General features: G+C 40.8%; 1 protein-coding gene and 1 pseudogene across 6 annotated transcripts in view; one reads left to right on the forward strand and one right to left on the reverse strand.

The window, feature by feature from the left end:
• Window positions 1-21209, forward strand: part of RABGAP1L (RAB GTPase activating protein 1 like) — a 685104-nt gene that overhangs the window by 499005 nt on the left and 164890 nt on the right. Inside the window, exon 1 of one of the 6 annotated variants that reach the window (XM_037013723.2) lies at window positions 19721-20394. The exons of the other annotated variants lie outside the window; for them this stretch is intronic. Within the exon in view, the coding sequence (XP_036869618.1) occupies window positions 20227-20394 (168 nt within the window). The 5' untranslated portion in view covers window positions 19721-20226. Of the gene's footprint in view, window positions 1-19720; window positions 20395-21209 lie in introns of those variants that run through there. 6 annotated transcript variants of the gene reach the window in all.
• Window positions 16527-17938, reverse strand: LOC140844293 (male-enhanced antigen 1 pseudogene; annotated as a pseudogene).

Genomic DNA, 21209 nt, shown 5'->3' on the forward strand with positions numbered 1-21209 from the left:
GGGCTGGGGCTTGTATCTTACCCCCTTCACAAGGCGCTGGGTTCTTGCAGGTGTGGATGTGGTCTGGATGTTGTCCTGTGTCCTGTGGTCTCTATTTTAGGAAGATTTTTCTTTGTTATATTTTCATAGCTCTATGTGTTTTTGGGAGGAGATTTCCACTGCTCTACTCACGCCGCCATCTTGGCTCCCCAACCCCCTTCAGGCAATTTTTTACTCGACCCCAAATAGGGATTGTCCCTGGTGGAAGGGGCTCCCTCTTGTCTGCCCGGCGTAGGTCATCCCCCAGCCTGTCCCATAAAGGGCTGGTGATCTTTCCTTCATCTAAGAACCATGGGGCATGATTCTCTATAGTGTTCAGGAATACCCTGGCAGTCTTCATTTTCAGAGGGGTTCCATTAGCTCTAAGGAGCGCTTTCAGAGGTTCCTCGGCCCTAACCCTAGAGGCCTCCATCCCCATCCTCTCTCTAAAGGGGCAAGTATCCTAGTTATAATTTAGATGGACTACGTCGCTAATTCCGCGAACCTTTTGATTTCGTCGCCACTCTGCGAACCTTTTGATTTCGTCGCCACTCTGTGAACCTTTTGATTTCGTCGCTGCTCTGCGAACCTTCACTGGCGCCTCCTCATTCCATATATTATAATAAACAATGTCACAAACACTAACAGGACACACACACTACACATAAACACCCACCGCAACTGCCTGCTGTCCGCCCTGCCACGTATACTTTCAGTTTACTCGCCGATCCACTCACCCTCCTCGGTTCCCTCTCCCAGTCTGGCCAGCCGACCGAACGGCGTCCAGCGATGTTCCTGAAGAGTTACAAGCTCTACTTCATTGGCAGGCGCCAGGGTCAGCGGAACAGGTCGCGACGAGGTTTAGTGATTCCCGGGGTTCGGCACCACTTGTCGCGACCCTTCAAGGACCGAAGCAGCACACCCAAGGTCTTGATTCTTCTCTAGGCTTTATTGTCTAATCTCTCACGGTGGTTACAGCAGTTGTCGGGAAGCTCCCCTCCCTCCCGGTGGGCTCCCTTATATTCAGTCACCCAACCAATCCGGGACAGTATCATGCGTGACCTTTAAGCGGATAGGTGTCACGCGCCACTCTAAGCGGGCAGCACGAGCTGTGCACGGGTACGGAAGTCTGCTGGGCCAATCCCCAACAGGGAAGAGGGGAAAGGGTGGTGAGCAGGAAATGGGCGCCATCTTCTCCAGCTGGTGACGAGGCTAAAATACCAGGTCTTAGAACTACCACTGGGCAAGGGAGCTGTGGTGGATCAGCCCCGGGACCGAGCCCTGGACAGGGGCCCGGCCCTCACAGAAACTCCATAAGAACACTAAGCACGAGTGTAATTGGAAAGGTAGGATAGTTCTAGATTGTCCAAAAAGATTGTCTGAAAAGGTGTCTCATGTGTAGGGTTTTGTGCTAACTTTTGAACCTGTGGACCAAAGGGTTCCTTCAGACAGTTATGTGGTTAAATACCAGTGTTTGGGGAAGCAAATGTTAGAGATAGTGAGAGAGACTGAAATGTGAAGAAACTGATAGTAAATATGGAGACTAGTTAGGAGACTATTAGAATAGTCAGGGAAGAAATAATGAAGGCTTCTTTAACCAAGGCTACAATAACAGGAGTGGAAAGGGTGGAGCAGCATTCCCCAGGTGCTGTCAGGGAGATGGGAATAAAAATCTTACTGGTCATGTTCTCTTCAATTTGAAGGGAAGGACCTGCATAGGTCCCTGGAGAGCTGAAGAATGCTGCCGTATCAGCCTCTGCTTGGTTCAGCTTTATGTATTATGGTTTGAGCTCATTAATAATTAGACTTTCAGAGAAAGTGACCAAGTCAGTTGATCTTTTAACCAAACTTTGTACTTCAAAGTCCCCAACTTCGAGAAAGCCACTGTGTCCGCGCACTGTGGGCCTTCTGTTTCCTGTGCAGTGCCCCTCCCTGCCCTCCCCTGTCATCTCTGGCAGCTTGCTGTCTGTGAGTTATATAAAGAGGGACAGAATAAGCCACGAGTACTTGGAAACTTACACAAAGATAATGAGGAGCTGTTTTTCCTTCATGGTGCTTCTCAGATTAAGGCCTGGCTCTGTTTCCACAGCAACCACACTGTTCGGGCTCTCATTTTCTCCCACTTTGCTTACTGTGAGAGCTTTATGACTTGTCTGCCTTCAGTCTTCTTCCTTTCTTAAACCTCTCTGTCCTCTGCTACCAGATTAATCTTTCTAAAAAATGGTCTTCATTGTATCATTCACCTATTTGCTGCCCAGTATCAGCCTATCCCCTCACATCCCATTTCATCACAATCTGGCTTCATATGTACCTTCTGGCCCCAAAAAAACCTGTTGGCTCCTGTCATGTGGACCTCTAATTGTCCCAATTATGGATCTTGACTCTGCCATAAAGTTTGTAATGCCATTGAGGATAGAAATCACACCATGTGCTTGTTTTGTATTCCACCTAGCACCAGGCACAGCTCTGGGCTTGGGGCGTGTACATGGAGAACTGAGTATTTCCTCTTTCATCCTTTGCCCTGGGCTCATTTATTCCTCCCTGTCCTCACTGGATCTGCGGGCTGTTTCTGACTGTTCTGTGTTGTTATTTCCTTCTCCTTCCTAAAGTAGTTGACGGTTCTATAGTATGTATTGTATTATCCAAAGCTTGCAGGATACTTTAAAAATCAATATTAAGATATCTTCATTTTTTAATATAGAAGCCTCTCTCTCCTTCATCAAAAACCATAGTGACTCAGCTACTTGCCATATCCACATGGTTTCTGCATTTCCTGTGGCCAGTCTTTATGGTGATTATAGATTAATAGTAGCCTTTTTGGAAGCATAACATTAGGTGTTAATCATGGCATTCTTACAGTTAACATGAAGTTGGAATATGATCTGTTTCTTTAATGTGTATAGACATGGGTTCAGAGGGAAGAAAAACTTGATAAAGGATATATTCTAAGATGCTCTTAAATTTCCTAATTTTTTTAATACTGCTATGATTTTTTAATTCAGTTTCTTTATAAAATTGAGATAAAATAACTGCCTTGCCATAAGAACATATATACATATATATATATATATATATATAATAACTGAGAAGAAGAAAGACTGTAGGCTAAGCTTGCTCACCATCTGCGCTACAGGAATAACTAAATTCATTCTTCCACAAACCCACACGATGCTCTGTTGTGGCCTTGCTGGGTTTCTTAGGGAGACCTAACACAATAAATACAATACTACATCTATAAATGTCAAGGGGTCACTTCAGTTGACTCCTGATTGCTAAAGAAAAGAGAGATTCAAAAGGCCTTGTGTCCTGTAAAATAATATCTCTTAAAGTAAAAATGAATGAATGAAAGAAGCTGAGATTAGAATCTAATTTTATGTTTATATTGTTTTCTAATAACTTGTCACTAAAGAGTTTTATATAAAGCTCTCTCTCCTCTCCCCTGTGAGCCTGACCCTGATATTTTCTAGTTGGAGAGAGAGATAATACATAAGAAAGAAGTAAACAGTTTCAAGTAATGATAAATGTCATGGAAGAAGTAATACAAGGGAATCTAATGTGTTACTGTCCTCCATGAGATAAGATGGTAAGAGATGGACTCTGTGAGCAAAATAACTTTGAGCTGAATGATGCAGCGGAGCCAGCCATGAGGATCAGGACAATAGGAAGTACAAAAGCCCTGATGTGGCAAAAGCTTTATATGTTCCAAACGGAAGGGAGGCCACTTGTGACCACAGCATAGTGAGCGAGTGAGCAAGATGTTGGGCGGGAGGAGATGTGGTCAGAGAGCTCGGCAGGGGCCCGATCAGTGGGGATGTATAAGCAGTAGCAAAGCATTGGCATTTGGGTACAATGGGAAGCCAGTATACATTTTAAGCAGAGAGAAATTTGATCTATTTATGGTTTTAAAGCATTGTTTTCATTGAGGAATTCTGGTATGCCAAACATGAGTTGAAGAGAGGCCAGAGTAGAAGCACTAAGTCTAGTTAAGACATTGTTTCAACAGGCCATGCCCGGAATGATGGCAGTTTGGACTCAGGTACTGACAGTAAAGATGGAAAAGAGAGCAGATCAAGACGATTTGTAGATCGGGCTGACAGGACTCGAATATAACTTGGATTTGGAAAGCTAAGGGTAAGTGACAAAACGATGTTGTAGAGATGGGGCATACTGATTTTTCAAAATATGAGCAAATCATTTATTATAGCAGTGATTGTAGTGCATCATAATAAAGGATTGAAATGAGATTGTGCATAGAAGTAGGTGGAACAGGGCCTACAAAAGGGACTCGTGAGTTTCATTTTCACCCCTCCTCAGCACATTTTTATTAGGAGTTTGTATTCTTACATTGCTATTTGTTTAGGTTGTCACATTTCAAGCAAATGGTTAGAAAGCCCATAGGTGAGTATTGTATAAGACTCAGTCATTCATCAACTCAGTAATTGTTTCCTGAGCTCCTTCTGTATGTAGTCATTGTACAGAGTACTAGGAACATACAAGGGAGTGAAGCAAATGCAGTGGCTGCCCTTCAGGAACTTACTGTCTGGTAGGATAAATTATTTCCCTATCATATATTCTCTAGTTTCCCTAGTAAAATTCCCTACTTCCCTAATATAATTATACAACTAGTTAGTAAATTACCCCTGGAATAATTAAAAAGAATATCAAGACGTACTATGAGAATGGCTGTTCACAACTGTTGTATTTTCCCGACTTTACCTCATTCATTCCCATACTTCATCTTGCATATAACTACCAGTGAATCCAAGACCCATCCTTTGGTTTCATATTTATATTTCCCATGGCCTATGGAACATCTCCTCATAATCCTTCCTAATTCCATTCATCCTTTGTCTTTTCCTGTTCTCAGTGCTTTCACTATTGGTTAATATCTTTACTGTCATCCCAGTTTACCAAGCTAGAAATGTGACAGACATTAATACCATTAGCAACTTCATCAGATTGCTATTTAAACCTCATTTTCTTAATGAAACGTGAGGTTCCAAGAGACTTTGAGACTTTCCTGAAGTCACATAGCTACTGGACATCAAGTCTTGGTTTTAAACCCAGGTCTCTGACATCTCAGCTTTGTTCTTCCCATAACAACATTTTGAAGGGTTATTAAAATTGTTAAAGGAAAAATAATGGAAGAAAACATTCCAGAAAGAGGGAAGAGCATTTAAAAAGGCTAAAAAATATTAAGGTACTAATATATGTAATTAGAGAAATGTTTATCCTTTCCCTAAAGAATTATCATATTTTACTCATTTCAAATGCTGAACCATTTCAACAAACAGTTATGGGAGAGCCACTGTGTGTCAAGTAACTGCCTCTGCTGAGTTTCTAGGACTAAGGAAGGATAATAGTATCTTTAAGTGCCTTAGCAGGGGAAAGAGACCCCCTAAGCATTCATTTCACTGGAACTCTTTGAAGTACAAGCCTGCAAGTGCTATGAGAGAGACAGCAGGGGTAGAAAGAGGGCAAACAGGAGAGGCAGGTATTGAGGGATTGAGGAAGTGGCTCCTGCTGAATGTGATACCAGAGTTGAGTTTGACATATTAGGAAAAGGTAAGTGGATGCAAGGCGAAGCTCAGTTCAAAAAAAGGAGATGGCAAAGACAAAGGCTTGGAGGCGTGGAGTTACTGAGGTGCACGGGGAACTTCAGGGAACTTAAGTACAGCAGTTGGTAGAAGCCCTAGCATGTCATACTAAGGGCTGATCTTAAATCAGAGATTTGATCTCAAATCAGGAATGAAGAAGAGGAATAGTTGTAAGAGATGTCAAGGAGGTTGGATCAACTAGACTTAATGATAGGTTGCGGGTAGGGGAGGTGAAAAGACTCCAGGCTGGTGGCCATATGTCTGCTGGGGTAGTGAGGTAGATGAGGATACTGTTGGCCAGGACAGGAAACGGAAGCGGAGGAACTACCCTGGGGAGGAAGTGGTGACTTTGGATGCTGAGCCTCAGTGACACGTCAGGCTGCAAGTATCCGGGAGGGGGATGGTGTGCAGGTTGGGGGCTCTGGAGACAGCGCTCGTCACGTGATCATGTGGTTCAGCAGTAATAAGACAGAAGAGTGTGCATAAGATCTCCAGAGCACAGATGCTGCTCTTTGGCGCCTAAGTTTTTATTTTGTTGTTGTTTCTTGCCATTTCTTTTAGAACCCCAAATACATTATTTCTCAGTATATCCATCATGACATGACTATGCAAATCCAGCTGCTTTCTACTGGGCCAACTTGATTGGCTTCTCGGATCTGGCCTGTTTAACTCTACTTCTTCCTTTCTTTCAAATGTCTCAAATTAGATTTAAAACACTGATGTATCAGTTTTGAAGTAATCAAAAGCTATAGTTGCAGTTACTACATGTTCTTGGGTGAGTCGCTTAACTTTCCTAAGCTCAGGTACCTTCTATGTAAAAATGAGCATAATTGGGTGTTAAGATTAAATGCAATAATGCACACTCTAAGGGCTTTGCACAGTTCCTAGCCTTTGTAGATACTAAATAAATGGCAATTATTATTATCCACAATTTTAGTCATTTAAATATTTATCAAGACTTATTTGTGATGCATGTGACTGTGTTGGGCCTTACTTGGAAATATGAGTATGAGATAGGTAAGGGAGCTCACCGAGCAGGAAGGACCCATGAGCATGTGTTCACTTGTGACTGTCATCGTGTGAGACCACCTGTGGCAGTGCTGAACTTACGCCAGAGCTGAACTCACAAGGGAGGTGGAGAGGAAGCAGATCGCCTCTGGGTAGGAATTCCTTTAACATTCCTCTCACCATTTTGCTGTCTCTAAAATTCTGCTACATCCATTTGAAGTCATAACTTGTTGGGTGGGCAGCAGAGAAGGAAATAGTATGGCCATACAATCCATTGCCATCTTTATTTCAGAATAGACTTGTCTATTCAAAAAAAAATGTCCCATCTTGACATATTCATATTTGTGGAAACAAATTCACTTGCTAATACATGGACTGACCCATATAACTCCTCCACTGAAAATACTGTTTTTCACAGTGACAGTTGTTAAACTACACTTAGTATTCTATGTAACATGGAGATGGCAGAGATAGCAAATTTAATAGTGAACTGGAGATGGGCCGTGGGAAGAAGGCAGAGGCATTTCACAACTTACCAAGATGAAGACAGCACCTCATTATTTTTAATAGCAATGAGAAAATATACACACACACGTACATAAAAATAAAAAGTAAATTGCTGATCCAGCTTGAGAAAATCAAGGAATATTCTAGATTCTTTATGTCATAATTTTAATCTGATCAAATTTTTAAAAATCAGGCCTCAGCTAACACTTATTTATACCTTCTGCTTAAGCTTCAAAATAAATAGGAACCTTATTTAAACTTCCTAGGGAAGGGGATGAATGAACTAAGATAGCATTCCATTTTCAAGCCTGCATCACTAACATGGCTTCAAGAAATCTGTTCTTACATAGACATGCTGGCTAAGCTAAGGATGCAGCATCTCTACCTATTTGAAGAAGAGAGTGTTTTCTCAGTTAGAAATTGAGAAGGTGGCTGCACTTTATTATCACAAGAGTGTGTTTGGGAGAGACTCTTCTCAAGGCAGGGTTTTGGATGCCCTTGTCTCAACTCAGGTCTCAGCATTTTAGATTCTTTCATGTCAGACAGTAGGCATAGGCTCCAGACCAATTCCATGTGGAATAAAATGATAAAGCACAGTCTTCCTAGTAATATTGGTTTTTAATGGGCTATGTTAATTGAAAGATGGCAAGTTACACGCAGGAAATGCTTGGTTCGCTGCCTTGCATCTGGGCTCTGGGACCTTGACTTCCTGGCTGTGCCTCAGACAAATTTTATGATCCAGACCCATTTATTCCTCTACTACCTTGGTTCTTTTCAATTGGATAAGCATGGGAGACTTCGATTTTTTCTAGGGTCTAAACATTGCATTGTTTAATGATTCTGTTACTGTATCTAAAGGATTCTTTTCAGTGTGGGTTGTGTTTACTGAGGGACGCTGTCCAAAAAAATGTCTCCTTGCAGCAGGAGGTAGAATTGTGAACAGTCTAGAACAGTCCAAAAACGAGCTTATCAGAGCCCCAGTTGGCAGAAGGGCTGGTTAACATGGAGAAAAGCAAATTAAGACTGTCTTCAAATATTTTAATTAACATTTTCTGGAAAAAAGTATACTTATTCTGTCTTTATAAAATATATAACCCAATCCAGTGACTAAAGGTTTCAGATTTCTGACTTATCATCAATAGTCCTTTTTTTATTATTAATTTTTATTTTGCTATCATTAATGTACAATTACATGAACAACATTATGGTAACTAGACTCCCCCTATTATCAAGTCCCCAACACATACCCCATTACATTCACTGTCCGTCAGCTTAGTAAGATGCTATAGAATCACTACTCATCTTCTCTGTGTTATACTGCCTTCCCTGTGTTCTGGCCCCACATTATACATGCTAATCGTAATGCCCCTTTTTCCCCCTTATCCCTCCCTTCCCACCAATCCTCCCCAATCCTTTCCTTTTGGTAACTGTTAGTCCATTCTTGGGTTCTGTGAGTCTGCTGCTGTTTTGTTCCTTCAGTTTTTTCTTTGTTCTTATACTCCACTGATGAGTGAAATCATTTGATACTTGTCTTTCTCCACCTGGCTTATTTCACTGAGCATAATACCCTCTAGCTCCTGCGATGTTGTTGCAAATGGTAGGATTTGTTTTCTTCTTATGGCTGAATAATATTCCATTGTGTATATGTACCACATCTTCTTTATCCATTCATCTACTGATGGACACTTAGGTTGCTTCCATTTCTTGGCTATTGTAAATAGTGCTGCAATAAACATACAGGTGCATATGTATTTTGCAAACTGGGCTCCTGAATTCTTAGGGTAAATTCCTAGGAGTGGAATTCCTTTCCTGGGTCAAATGGTATTTCTATTTTTAATTTTTTGAGGAAACTCCATGCTGCTTTCCATAATGTTTGAACTATTTTACATTCCCACCAGCAGGGTAGGAGGAATCCCTTTTCTCCACATCCTTGCCAACATTTGTTGTTGTTTGTCTTTTTGATGTTGGCCATCCTTACTGGTGTGAGGTGATATCTCATTGTGGTTTTAATTTGCATTTTTCTGATGATTAGCCATGTGGAGCATCTATTCATGTGCTTGTTGGCCATCTGAGTTTCTTCTTTGGAGAAGTGTCTGTTTAACTACTCTGCCCATTTTTTAATTGACTTACTTGCTTTTTGTTTGTTGAGGTGCATGAGCTCTTTATATAATTTGGATGTCAACCCCTTATCGGATATGTCATTTATAATAAATATATTCTCCCATACTGTAGAATGTCTTTTTGTTCTACTGATGGTGTCCTTTGGTATGCAGAAGCTTTTTAGTTTGATATAGTCCCACTTATTCATTTTTGCTTTTGTTTCCCTTACCCAGGGAGATATGTTCAAGAAGTTGCTCATGTTTATGTCCAAGAGATTTTTGCCTATGCTTTTTCTAAGAGTTTTATGGTTTCATCACTTACATTCCAGTCTTTGATCCATTTTGAGTTTACTTTTGTGTATGGAGTTAGACAATAATCCAATTTCATTCTCTTACATGTAGCTGTCCAGTTTTGCCAACACTAGCTGTTGAAGAGGCTGTCATTTCCCCATTGTATGTCCATGGCTCCTTTATCATATATTAATTGACCATATGTGCTTGCGTTTATATCTGGTCTCTCTAGTCTATTCCATTGGTCTATGTGTCTGTTCTTGTGCCAGTACCATATTGTCTTAATTACTGTGGCTTTGTAGTAAAGCTGGAAGTCCAGGAGCATAATGCCCCCTGCTTTATTCTTCCTTCTCAGGATTGCTTTGTTCATTTGGGGTCTTTTGTGGTTCCATATGTATTTTAGAACTATTTGCTGTAGTTTGTTGAAGAATGCTATTGGTATTTTGATAGGAATTGCATTGAATCTGTAGATTGCTTTAGGCAGGATGGCCATTTTGACAATATTCATTCTTCCTATCCCTGAGCACGGGATGTGTTTCCATTTATTGGTATCTTCTTTAATTTCTCTCATGAGTGTCTTGTAGTTTTCAGAGTATAGGTCTTTCACTTCCTTGGTTAGGTTTATTCCTAGGCATTTTATTCTTTTTGACACAAATGTGAATGGAGTTGTTTTCCTGATTTCTCTTTCTGATAGTTCATCATTAGTATATAGGAATACAACAGATTTCTGTGTATTAATTTTGTATCCCGCAACTTTGCTGAATTCAGATATTAGATCTAGTAGTTTTGTAGTGGAGTCTTTAGGGTTTTTTATACACTATTTCATGTCATCTGTAGACAGGGACAATTGGACTTCTTTCTTACCAATCTGGATACCTTTTATTTATTTGTGTTCTCTGATTGCCATGGCTAGGACCTCCAGTACTATGTTGAATAAAAGTGGGGAGAGTGGGCATCCTTGTCTTTTTCCTGATCTTAAAGGAAAACCTTTCAGCTTCTCACTGTTAAGTATAATGTTGGTTGTGGGTTTGTCATATATGGCCTTTATTATGTTGAGATACTTGCCCTCTATACCCATTTTGTTTAGAGTTTTTACCATGAATGAATGAATGTTGAATTTTGTTGAATGCTTTTTCAGCATCTGTGGAGATGATCATGTGGTTTTTGTCCTTCATTTTGTTGATGTGGTGAATGATGTTGATGGATTTTTGAATGTTGTAAGCCTACTTGGATCCCTGGAATAAATCCCACTTGATCATGATGGATGATCTTTTTGATGTATTTTTGAATTTGGTTTGTTAATATTTAATTGAGTATTTTTGCATGTATGTCCATCAGGGATATTGGTCTGTAATTTTCCTTTTTTGTGATGTCTTTGCCTGGTTTTGGTATTAGAGTGATGCTGGCCTCGTAGAATGGGTTTGGGAGTATTTCCTCCTCTTCTACTTTCTGGAAAACTTTAAGGAGGATGGGTATTAGGTCTTCACTAAATGTTTGATAAAATTCAGCAGTAAAACCATCTGTTCCAGGGGTTTTATTCTTAGGTAGTTTTTTGAATACCTGTTCAATTTTTTTGCTGGTAATTGGTCTGTTCAGATTTTCTGTTTCTTCCTGGGTCAGCCTTGGAAGGTTGTATTTTTCTGGAAAGTTGTCCATTTATTCTAGGTTATCCAGTTTGTTAGCATATAATTTTTCATAGTATTCTCTCATAATTCTTTGTATTTCTCTATTGTCTATAGTGATTTTTCATTTCTCATTTCTGATTCTGTTTATGTGTGTAAACTGTTTTTTTTTTTCTTTTAAGTCTGGCTAGGTGTTTATCTATTTTGTTTATTTTCTCAAAGCTCCAGCTCCTGCTTTCATTGATTCTTTCTTTTGTTTTATTCTTCTTGATTTTATTTATTTCTACTCTAATCTTTATTATGTCCCTCCTTCTACTGACTTTGGGCCTCATTTGTTCTTCCTTTTCTAGTTTCTTTAATTGTGAGTTTAGACTGCTCATATGGGATTGTTCTTCTTTCCTGAGGTGGGCCTGTATTGCAATATACTTCCCTCTTAGCATGGCCTTCACTGCATCCCACAGATTCTGTGGTGTTGAATTATTGTTGTTATTTATCTCCATATATTGCTTGATTTTTGTTTTTATTTGGTCATTGATCCATTGATTATTTAGGAGCATGTTATTAAGCCTCCATGTGTTTGTGGGCTTTTTTGTTTTCTTTGTGTAATTTATTTCTAGTTTCATACCTTTGTGATCTGAGAAGCTGGTTGGTACAATTTCAGTCTTTTTGAATTTACTGAGGCTCTTTTTCTGGCCTAGCATATGATCTGTTCTTGAAAATGTTCCATGTGCACTTGAGAAGAATGTGTATCCTGTTGGTTTTGGATGAAGTGTTCTGTAGATGTCTGTTTGGTCCATTTGTTCTAATATGTTGTTCAGCACCTCTGTCTCTTTAATTATTTTCTGTCTGGTTGATGTGTCCTTTGGAGTTGAGTGGTGTGTTGAAGTGTCCTAAAATGAAAGCATTGCATTATATTTCCCGCTTTTATTCTCTTAGTATTTGTTTCACATATGTAGGTGTTCCTGTGTTGGGTGTATAGATATTTATCATAGTTATATCCTCTTGTTGGACTGACCCCTTTATCATTATGTAATGTCCTTCTTTTTCTCTTGTTACTTTCTTTGTTTTGACATCTAATTTGTGTGATACAAGTACTGCAACTCCTGCTTTCTTCTCCCTATTAGTTGCATGAAATATCTTTTTTCCATCCCTTTACTTTCATTCGGTATATGTCTTTGGGTTAGAAAAAGTGAGTTTCTTGTAGGCAGCATATAGATGGGTCTTGTTTTTTTAATCTATTCAGTGACTCTATGTCTTTTGATTGGTGTGTTCAGACCGTTTACATTTAGGGTGATTTTTGATAGGTATGTACTTATTGCCGTTGCAAGCTTTAGATTCATGGTTACCACAGGTTTAAGGGTAATTCCCTTACTATGTAACAGTCTAATTTAACTCACTTCATATGCTATTACAAACACAACCTAAAGGTTCTTTTTTTCCTCTTTTTTCTTTCTCCTCCACTCTTTATGTTAGGTATCATATTCTGTACACTTTGTCTGTCCCTGGATTGGCTTTCAGGGTAGTTGATTTGATTTTGCATGTGCTGAGTAGTTAATTGTTCTACTTTGCTGTGATTTTATTTCCCCTGGTGACAGCTATTTAACCTTGGGAATACTTCCATCTATAGAAGCCCCTCCAAAATGCACTGTAGAGGTGGTTTGTGGGAGGTAAATTCTCTCAGCTTTTGCTTATCTGAAAACTGTTTAATCCCTCCTTCAGATTTCAATGATAACCTTGCCGGGTAGAGTATTCTTGGTTCAAGGCCCTTCTGCTTCATTGCATTGAATATATCATGCTACTACTCCCTTCTGGCCTGAAAGGTTTCTGTTGAGAAATCTGATGGTAGCTTGATGGGTTTTCCTTTGTATGTGATCTTTTTTCTCTCTCTATCTGCTTTTAAAAGTCTGTCTTTATCCTTCATCTTTGTCATTTTTATTATTGTATGTCTTGATGTCTTCCTTGGTTCCCTTGTGTTGGGAGATCTGTGAACCTCCATGGCTTGAGAGACTATCTGCTTGCCCATATTGGGGAAGTTTTCAGTAATTACCTCCTCAATAACACTTTCTATACCTTTTTCTCTCTCTTCTTCTTCTGGTACCCCTATAATGCGGATATTGTTCCATTTGGATTGATCACACAGTTCTCTCAATATTCTTTCATTCTTAGAGATTGTTTTTTCTCTCTGTGCCTTAGCTTCTTTTTATTCTTCTTCTCTAATTTATATTCCATTTACCATCTCTTATACTACGTCTAATCTGCTTTGAAATCCCTCCATTGTATGTTTCATTTTAGATATGAAATTTCTTAATGATTGAATCTCCATCTTAAATTTGTCCCTGAGTTCTTGAATGTTTTTCTGTACCTCCATGAGCATGTTTATGATTTTTATTTTGAACTATTTTTCATTAAGATTGGTGAGTTCAGTTTCATTTGGCCCTTTTTCTGGAGTTTGTGAGATTTTGGTCTGAACCAGGTTCCTTGATGTTTCATAATTCTGTGTGGTGCCCACTAGTGCCCAGAAGCTCTAGTCTCTGGAGCTGCTCAGCCCCTAGAGTGAGGTTGGGGGTTGTAGGGGAGCGGCGCTGGTGCCTGGGGGGAGGAAAGGGCTGTTTCCTGATTCCCAGCTGCAGTCGCTGTCTCCAGTATCAGAGCCAGTCAGCGGAGCACACAGGTGTAAGCCTCTGTGCTCGGAATCTCTGGCTGTTGTAGGCGGGGCCTCCCTCTGGCTGGCCTGATGCCAGCGCAGTGACTGCCAGTTTGTGAGCAGGTGCGAGCAGGCCAGGAGGAAGGCACGGTAGGCTGTGTGTCACAGTGGGGGGCCTTGGAGCTGAGTAGGTAGCCAGGGGGATGGAACGCCTGAAGCTCCTCAAAGTTCCCAACTTGCTGGGCAGGGTGCCCCCTGACAACCTTGTCCACCTATTCCTTCTCCCATGTAGCAAACTCCGTGCAAACTCCTCCCCTTCAGCAGCCCTCTCGCTGCTAGGAAGCCTCTCAGACCACCTGCTTTCCTTTGTCCCAGAACAGTCGTATGTGGATCCCTGTCTTCCACAAATGGCTGGAATCTCTGTGTCTCAAGCACTCCCCCTGTCCCAGCTCCCCAACCCCATCAACCTCCAGAGCACCACACAGTGTAGGTTTGTGCTCCAAAGCAGACCTCCAGGGCTGGATGTTCAGCAGTCCTAGGCTTCCATCCTGTCCCTGCTCCATTTCTCTTACTCCCGCTGTTTAACTGGGGGTGGGGGAAGGGCTTGGGTCCCACTGGATCAAGGCTTTCACACATTACCCTGTTTTGTGAGGTCTGCTCTGTTTGTGAGGTCTGTACGCAGTTTGGTGCAGCCTTCTTTTCTGTTGCTGTTTTAGGGATAGTTGTATTAACTTTATTTTCACACTGTATCTGGTTTTGGGAGGAATTCTCTGTCTCACCTCTCATGCTGCCATCTTGAATCTCCCATGAGTAGTCCTTTTTAAACAAATAAATGTCCAGTAATAGGCAGTCTTTTTGAATCATTGTCAAGATAAGTAAAGACAGAATGACCAATTCTTTAAGAGATTTTAGAAGTAGTTCCTACATTAATAAAGGTACCACATAGAATCTAATTGCAAGGATTGGTAATAAGGTAATATTAATGACTTTTCAGAATGTTATTAAATTGTCTTTCATGGGAAAAAGCTCTTTTCAAAAACAAAACACAATAAAAAACTCCTTTAAGATGTTTATGTCTTAAATCTTCCAAGGCCAGAATATTCAAAAATAACTAAGTAAGTCTATTAGTATTTTATAGGCATCTTGTTTTCTCTGAATTCCTATTAACTTGTTACCTGAAGTACCCACCACAGTGTCAGTTAATTGTATATTTTCTTTTATTTTGTACTCTTAATTCTTAAGTGTATGAGTTCCAACTACAAAATAATGATACTCATTTCCCTCTGATATAACTTGTATGTTCAGTCTTATTACATTTCACTTCAGCCTTTTCTTCAAGTAGCTTGAATAATACATAAAATTAGAAACAGTTTCTGATAAATATTTCTACCTCCAGAACCACTGAGCAGAGTCAAGACTTAAATAGTAGAGTTTGAGTTGTGTGAGATTTTACAATGCCAGGATACCAATACTACACACTGTGTCATTGTTATTTGACCTGTTTGTTAGATCTTAGGAACTTGCCAAATTATTGAAGCCTCATCCTTTTAAAACTGTTCTATCGGATAGTTTAAAAAAAAAAATAGCTATAGAATTCAGTTTTTGCAATTTTCCCTCTCTTAGTTGAGAAGAGCGTGGGTTATTTGCTACTTATTGTTAATGTGTCTAAATTTGAAGTGAACTGAAGAGGCAGTTGGTCTCACAGGAATGTCTTTTACCAGTGCTTGGTCTTTCTAATGTTAATACATCTATAGAGTCTTTTTTATCTTTCTAGACCCTAACCCAGATGAACACAATACATTTTAGACTTACTGTCTTTTGGGTGACTTCCTGGAAAGAATGAAGGAAATTACTAGTTAACTAGCACCTACTCTGTGCTAGGTACTATGAGAGATTCCTTTGTATGCATTAATTGTTACATTTTCAGAGCAGCTTGGCTAGGTAGGTGATATTAAATGTCACCTTGCCATCTAACAGAAGCTCTGAGATTATATTATTAGCCATGTACTACAGCTAGTAAATGTGACTAAAAGATAATGTGATTACTAGCTCCTAAAGACATGTTTAATCTCACTACTTTCAGATTTAGGTTCAAGCCAGTCCCAGTAGTATAAGCCTGCTTCTGTTTGCATCCTCTGTGGACAACAAAGACATGACTAGAACACATGGTGTGTTCCTCCTTTAATGGTATCTACATCCCTCTTTATCTTTGTGTTTAAATGCCTCCCTGATTTTAAGCTCCTGTGGGTTGGAAAGTGTTTCCTTGTTCACCTTTAAGACCCCTGAAGTAACTACTTAGCATGTTTCTTTGCATTCTGTGTTCTTAATTACAGTTCCATAACCTAAGGCATATGTACCTTTCATTTTACAGTGGAAATCTGTTTATGTTCTGCGTGTCCCACAGTCATGACACAGTGGAGTAGCTCAGGAAGAGCACTGAGGCACAGGCTGTAACTAGGAGCGCATCACCATCCACCTGCCTCCAGCCTCCAGAGTGAGGCTTCTGTTCTGGAGATCATGGCTTTGGGACCACTGCCTGGTCCTCTTCACTTTTCTCTTACTCTGTCTCAGTGGATGATTCATCCAGATTTCCCGTATTATCTTCAACTTGCTATTGAGCTTCCTTTACAGAATTTTTCTTTTAATTTCCTTTATGATAGTATAAGGAAATTTGGAAAATCATGTATTATTAACTGATTAGTTCAGAAAAGTTTCTTTTCTATCATTAGTTTCATTTTTGGACACTTTATAACTCAAAAATGTATTTCTCAAAAGTGTACAATATTTATCGCTGAATCTCATCAACAGTCAGTCAGTAAATTATTTGGGGAGTTAGGAAGGAAGAAGGAGAAATGCCCACTGGGATGAGTCACTCCTCTAGGGCTTCAAAAATCCCTGGAATCCATTCTTCCATTTCATGATGTTCTAAAAGGAATTTTACCTGATATTGATCAATAGCCTGTTCTCAAAGTACAACCTGAAACCAGGACCTGGGTTGAAAATTATGGATATTTTAAAAGCAAGGATGACACTTCTGTTGGCTTGTTTCTGTGGCTGTGTATAAAGGGTCCGCTATCCTCCATGAGGTGGGCTTGGCTTGGCTGATGTTGCCGCATGTGCAGAACTGAGTAAGTAGGTCTCTGAGGCATCTGCTTTCTTTTGATGAAAGGGAGATGGGAGGATGGGGATGGACATGACAGCCTGGGGTGAGTTCAGTCCTATGCTGTTTGTGGCTTGGAGTGCAGGGAGATGTGGCAGCTCCGTGTTATTGTTTCCAGGCAGGGATGCCTGCTGGGCTTGGAGGGCCTTCAGTAGCACATCTTCCCATTGGGCACTTGCTGTCTCCAGCTTTTTCGCCCATTACTCCAGGTCCGCACATCTGGGTCCGTGGGAATGGAGCTGTAGTTGTCTGTGCTGTACCTGTCTCCTCATCTGCCTCCTCCCTCTCTAATTCTGGATCAGGAGTGAAGCCCTAGGGCCTGGATGTCAGCAGCCATGACTTCTCATCCCCCAGTGGTGCCAGCTCCACCCTCTTTTCAGGATCTTGGTCCAGCGACTGCTGGGAGTGGTCAGCTGGGCCTGCCCCCCTTTCCTCCGCTGGTCCTCAGGCCCCTCTCTGCTCTGATCCCCAGAGCCTTCTGTAGGGCCCTGGGAGGCCCCAGTTCCTCATACTGATTGGGGCAGATGCATTCTGGAGCCATGCTGCCTCCCCCTAAAACCACTGTTACCATCCTGGCAGGGGCCACTCAGGGCCCAAGGCTGAATCTGCACGTTCACATCAAGGATAATGCACTTTGGGGGAGAAGGATGATGGAGAGATTGGGAAAACTGAAATAATGACCGCTTGTTTGTCACACTTTTTACACAGCATTTTGTTAAATGTGCCTGAATGTCTTAAGGTAACTTGGTTTGCTTATTAAAATACCATGTTTTAATTATAACATTTAATATTTAATACATATATTATTAATTTCTTTCATAAGCATCAGAGCTAAACCATAGTATTAACTTATTTTGTGAGCATCAGAGCCAAACCATACAATTCCATAGTCCTTTGATTAATTTTTACTTCTTTTTACTAGACTCCTTTTGGGCAAGAAATTCTTTGTTTATGGTTTATATAAGGAAAAATAAATGCTTCTATCAGTGTTCTTTGGGACCAAGTCAGTAGGATGGTAACATCTCCCATATTGTTTAAAAAAATCAGTCAGAAAAAAAATTCTGTAAGCAAAGAATCACTGAATTCTTCCTTCCTTTGTAAGTCAAAATGTCCTCTTGTTCCTAAATGTGAAGCTTCTGTGGCAGTGCCTTTCCCACTCACATAGCATCAGCGCAGCCCTCAGGCAGTATCTCATGCAGAACTCCTGTATGTAAACAAGATAAAAATGGAGCTGTTCCCCGGGAGGGGTGTGTGTGTGTAGGGGTGAGGCATGGAAGGCCCAGAACCTCTGCCCTTTTCCTTACAGTCTCTCTGTCCAGCTGAACGAGTCCTCAGCCCCCACCCTGGGTAGCTCATCAGACATTTCCTCCAAAACCTTAGGAATCTGCAATGTATATATTGTATATGTCATACTCTAATGGTTTTGATCATAATACATTAAAATCTTTGTATGTTTTTTTAAGAACTCAATTCTGGAAGAAACAAAAGGCTTGACAAAATATATAAATATGTTCAAATATTTTGTTAATTATTTCTTTAAATGTTTTACCAAAAAAATTTTTTTTTGTTTTCTTGAGGTTTTGTTAAGGGAGGCAGTATTTCCCTTTAACCTCAATTCCATAATTAATCTATTTCTTTAACCAGGATCACAGAGAGATGCTGAGAAATACGTTTTCTATTGTGTTACTTGCAGAGCTCCATTAACTGATTTGTCAGAGTAGGGAACTAACACCCAGAGGGAAGTTGCTCTGGCTCTCTGAGCCCTATTCCTCATTGTGCTGTGCTGCAGCTCACATGGAGAAGCTGGTCTGGCATTCATGAGACCAGCTGCATGCAGAACTGTAGCACCAAGATCCTGAATACAGATTAGTTAGTTGTTAGGATGAAGTTAAGAAACTGTCCTAAAGGTGATTTTGCTTATTTGGCTGCAATTGATTATTCTTATCAAGAAAATTAGTATAATACTGTAATACTAAGATTATAAAGTTTTAAACTATGGAAAATTCTGTTATATTATTACTAGAGAAGGATTAGTTTGGCCATGTAGCTTCAGAAAATTATTTCTTGCTCTGAGAATCTCAACTTTAGTGGTTCCTTTTACGTATACTTTTATTATTATGTTGTAAGTTTTTGTTTTATCATATCACATGTTTATAAAAATCAGCCTTTTAATTGTGAGTAGCCTTCCCAGAACACTGAAATACTTCCGCACATCCTGGCATTGCAAAAAGTCATTATTCTTGCATAAACACTTCAAGTTGAGGGTGTGTCATTTCTCTGATGCTCATCAGTTCTTGCTTTTCTGTCCATATGCTATGATTTTTGCCCTGAACCTTCTCTGCAGAGATTTCAGTAACCTAACAAGGATTGGTGCATCCTGCCTTAAATACGCAGTATAAAATCAGACTTTCATCTTTTATCATTAGAAAGCAGGAGTGGATAAAGGTCAGCCTTTTAGCTGGCAGGCTGTCTGATTTTTCTGTGAGCATCACATGTTATGAAAGGCTAGTTCTTCTGTCTTTGGGTATAGGATTCAACAACATAAGCTGTCAGACTGACACTGATTGAAGGTGGACTGTGAGGAGGAAGCACAGCTGTCCAACGGCTGCCATTGGCTTCCTATTACAGCATTCTCCCCTGAGACACACTCTGTATGCTCATTCACCTACCCCCGCCTCTCCCTCCCCTCCCTTCCCTGCCCCTTCATTACTGATTCCCTGCGTGAGAGGGTGAGAGGCAGTCGTGTCGGTGGCGGTGGCGGCGGCGGCGGCAGCTTGTCACGAATCAAGGATTGCAATGAGCTCATCCTTTTCTCCTTGCAGCTTCACAACTGCCCTGGCTTCCTGGCTGCTGCTGCTGTCGGCTTATACACACGGACACACACACACACGGACACTCTCACACATATGCTCAGCACGCGCACACGCACATGCGCGCACACACACACATGCTAGACCCTTCTAAGCAGCCTGTGCATCTGTACACATGTACCTGAACTCTCCTGCATCACTCTTGGCCATCCTTTTGCCTCTGATCGTTTTTGCTGTTCTTTATTTAGATCAGTATTTGATTTCATTTTCCTGTCTACTTGGGGGCTCATGCACAGTGGATGATTTAGCCAAAATGTTTTTTTTGTGGAGACATTAGCTGACAATTCCCAGCACAGACTGGCTCGTGCGTGCTCCTGGGGAGACCTAAGCCAGGCTCCCCTCTCACCGCAGTTCTTAACATTGTGGATCAGAGATCCAGCTTTCTCATTCTGGATACCTACTTACTGCTCATGGAAGAAGGGGTGCCCTGCCCAGCCCCAGCTGCTAAGCTCACACCTCCTGTCAAAAAGTCCCAGGACATGCACGACGAGAGGAGCAAGCTGGTGAATGAGTATGCCTGTCGCGTGCTGGAACTTCTGGGGATGGGGCATCGTCTGTTTGTGCCTCGACTTCTGGCGGTGAGACTGTTTTTCATTGAACTTCATTTTGTAGGGAATGTGCCTCCATCTGTGAAAATTCCTTGTATCCCTGGAAGAGCTTGCAATCTCCTGTTTTCATCTCCTCCCCACTCTACCAAGAAGGAAGTGCTGAGTGGCCACTGCACTGGGGCTCTATCTGAGCCCGGTTCATGCCGCTCCTTAATTGACTGGAGGAGATAGGGCTCTCTTCTCAGAGCCCAGGGCTGCGTTAGTGGCCTTCTCCTTGTGGCAGCAAAAAGGGGGAAATAAAGGTGGGGGGTTGTTTCTGGCTGGCTAGGCTTAGTAATGAAGCAGAATACTCAAGTGCTTGATGTAGGCTTTCTGTTATTTATGTCTCCAAAGGGTTAAATTTTACAACAGACGCTATTGCTACTTATCCAGACTACTTGTGGTTTGCTTTCTAACCTCTCCATTTGAGCTCCTATTTAATAGGGGTCTTTTTTGTAGGGAATTTTATCCCCTAAAAATCCTTGGGTAGGCAATTGGAAATTACTCTCCTGGGATGTTTGAACTGTGTAGCTATGGAACGGCTTAAAGCTGTTGGCTCTGTGCTGTGAATCTGGGAATTCTGGCTTGCTTGCCTTTTGATTTCCTGAGCAAGAGAGAAAACACCCTTCCTCACTTCCTACCAAGAGTTAAAATTAAATACCCACAATCACTGGTGCAGGGTTTCTTTTTAGTGGTTTGAAAACTATACCTAGCAACTGTTCTATAATGTAATTGGTCTGCAGTAGTCCTATACCATTATTTGGTGATTGAACAAGAATAATATAGCTTTGTCCATCTTGTACAAT

Source organism: Manis javanica, chromosome 11 (genome assembly GCF_040802235.1).
Source record: "Manis javanica isolate MJ-LG chromosome 11, MJ_LKY, whole genome shotgun sequence".
Lineage (NCBI taxonomy): Eukaryota > Metazoa > Chordata > Mammalia > Pholidota > Manidae > Manis > Manis javanica.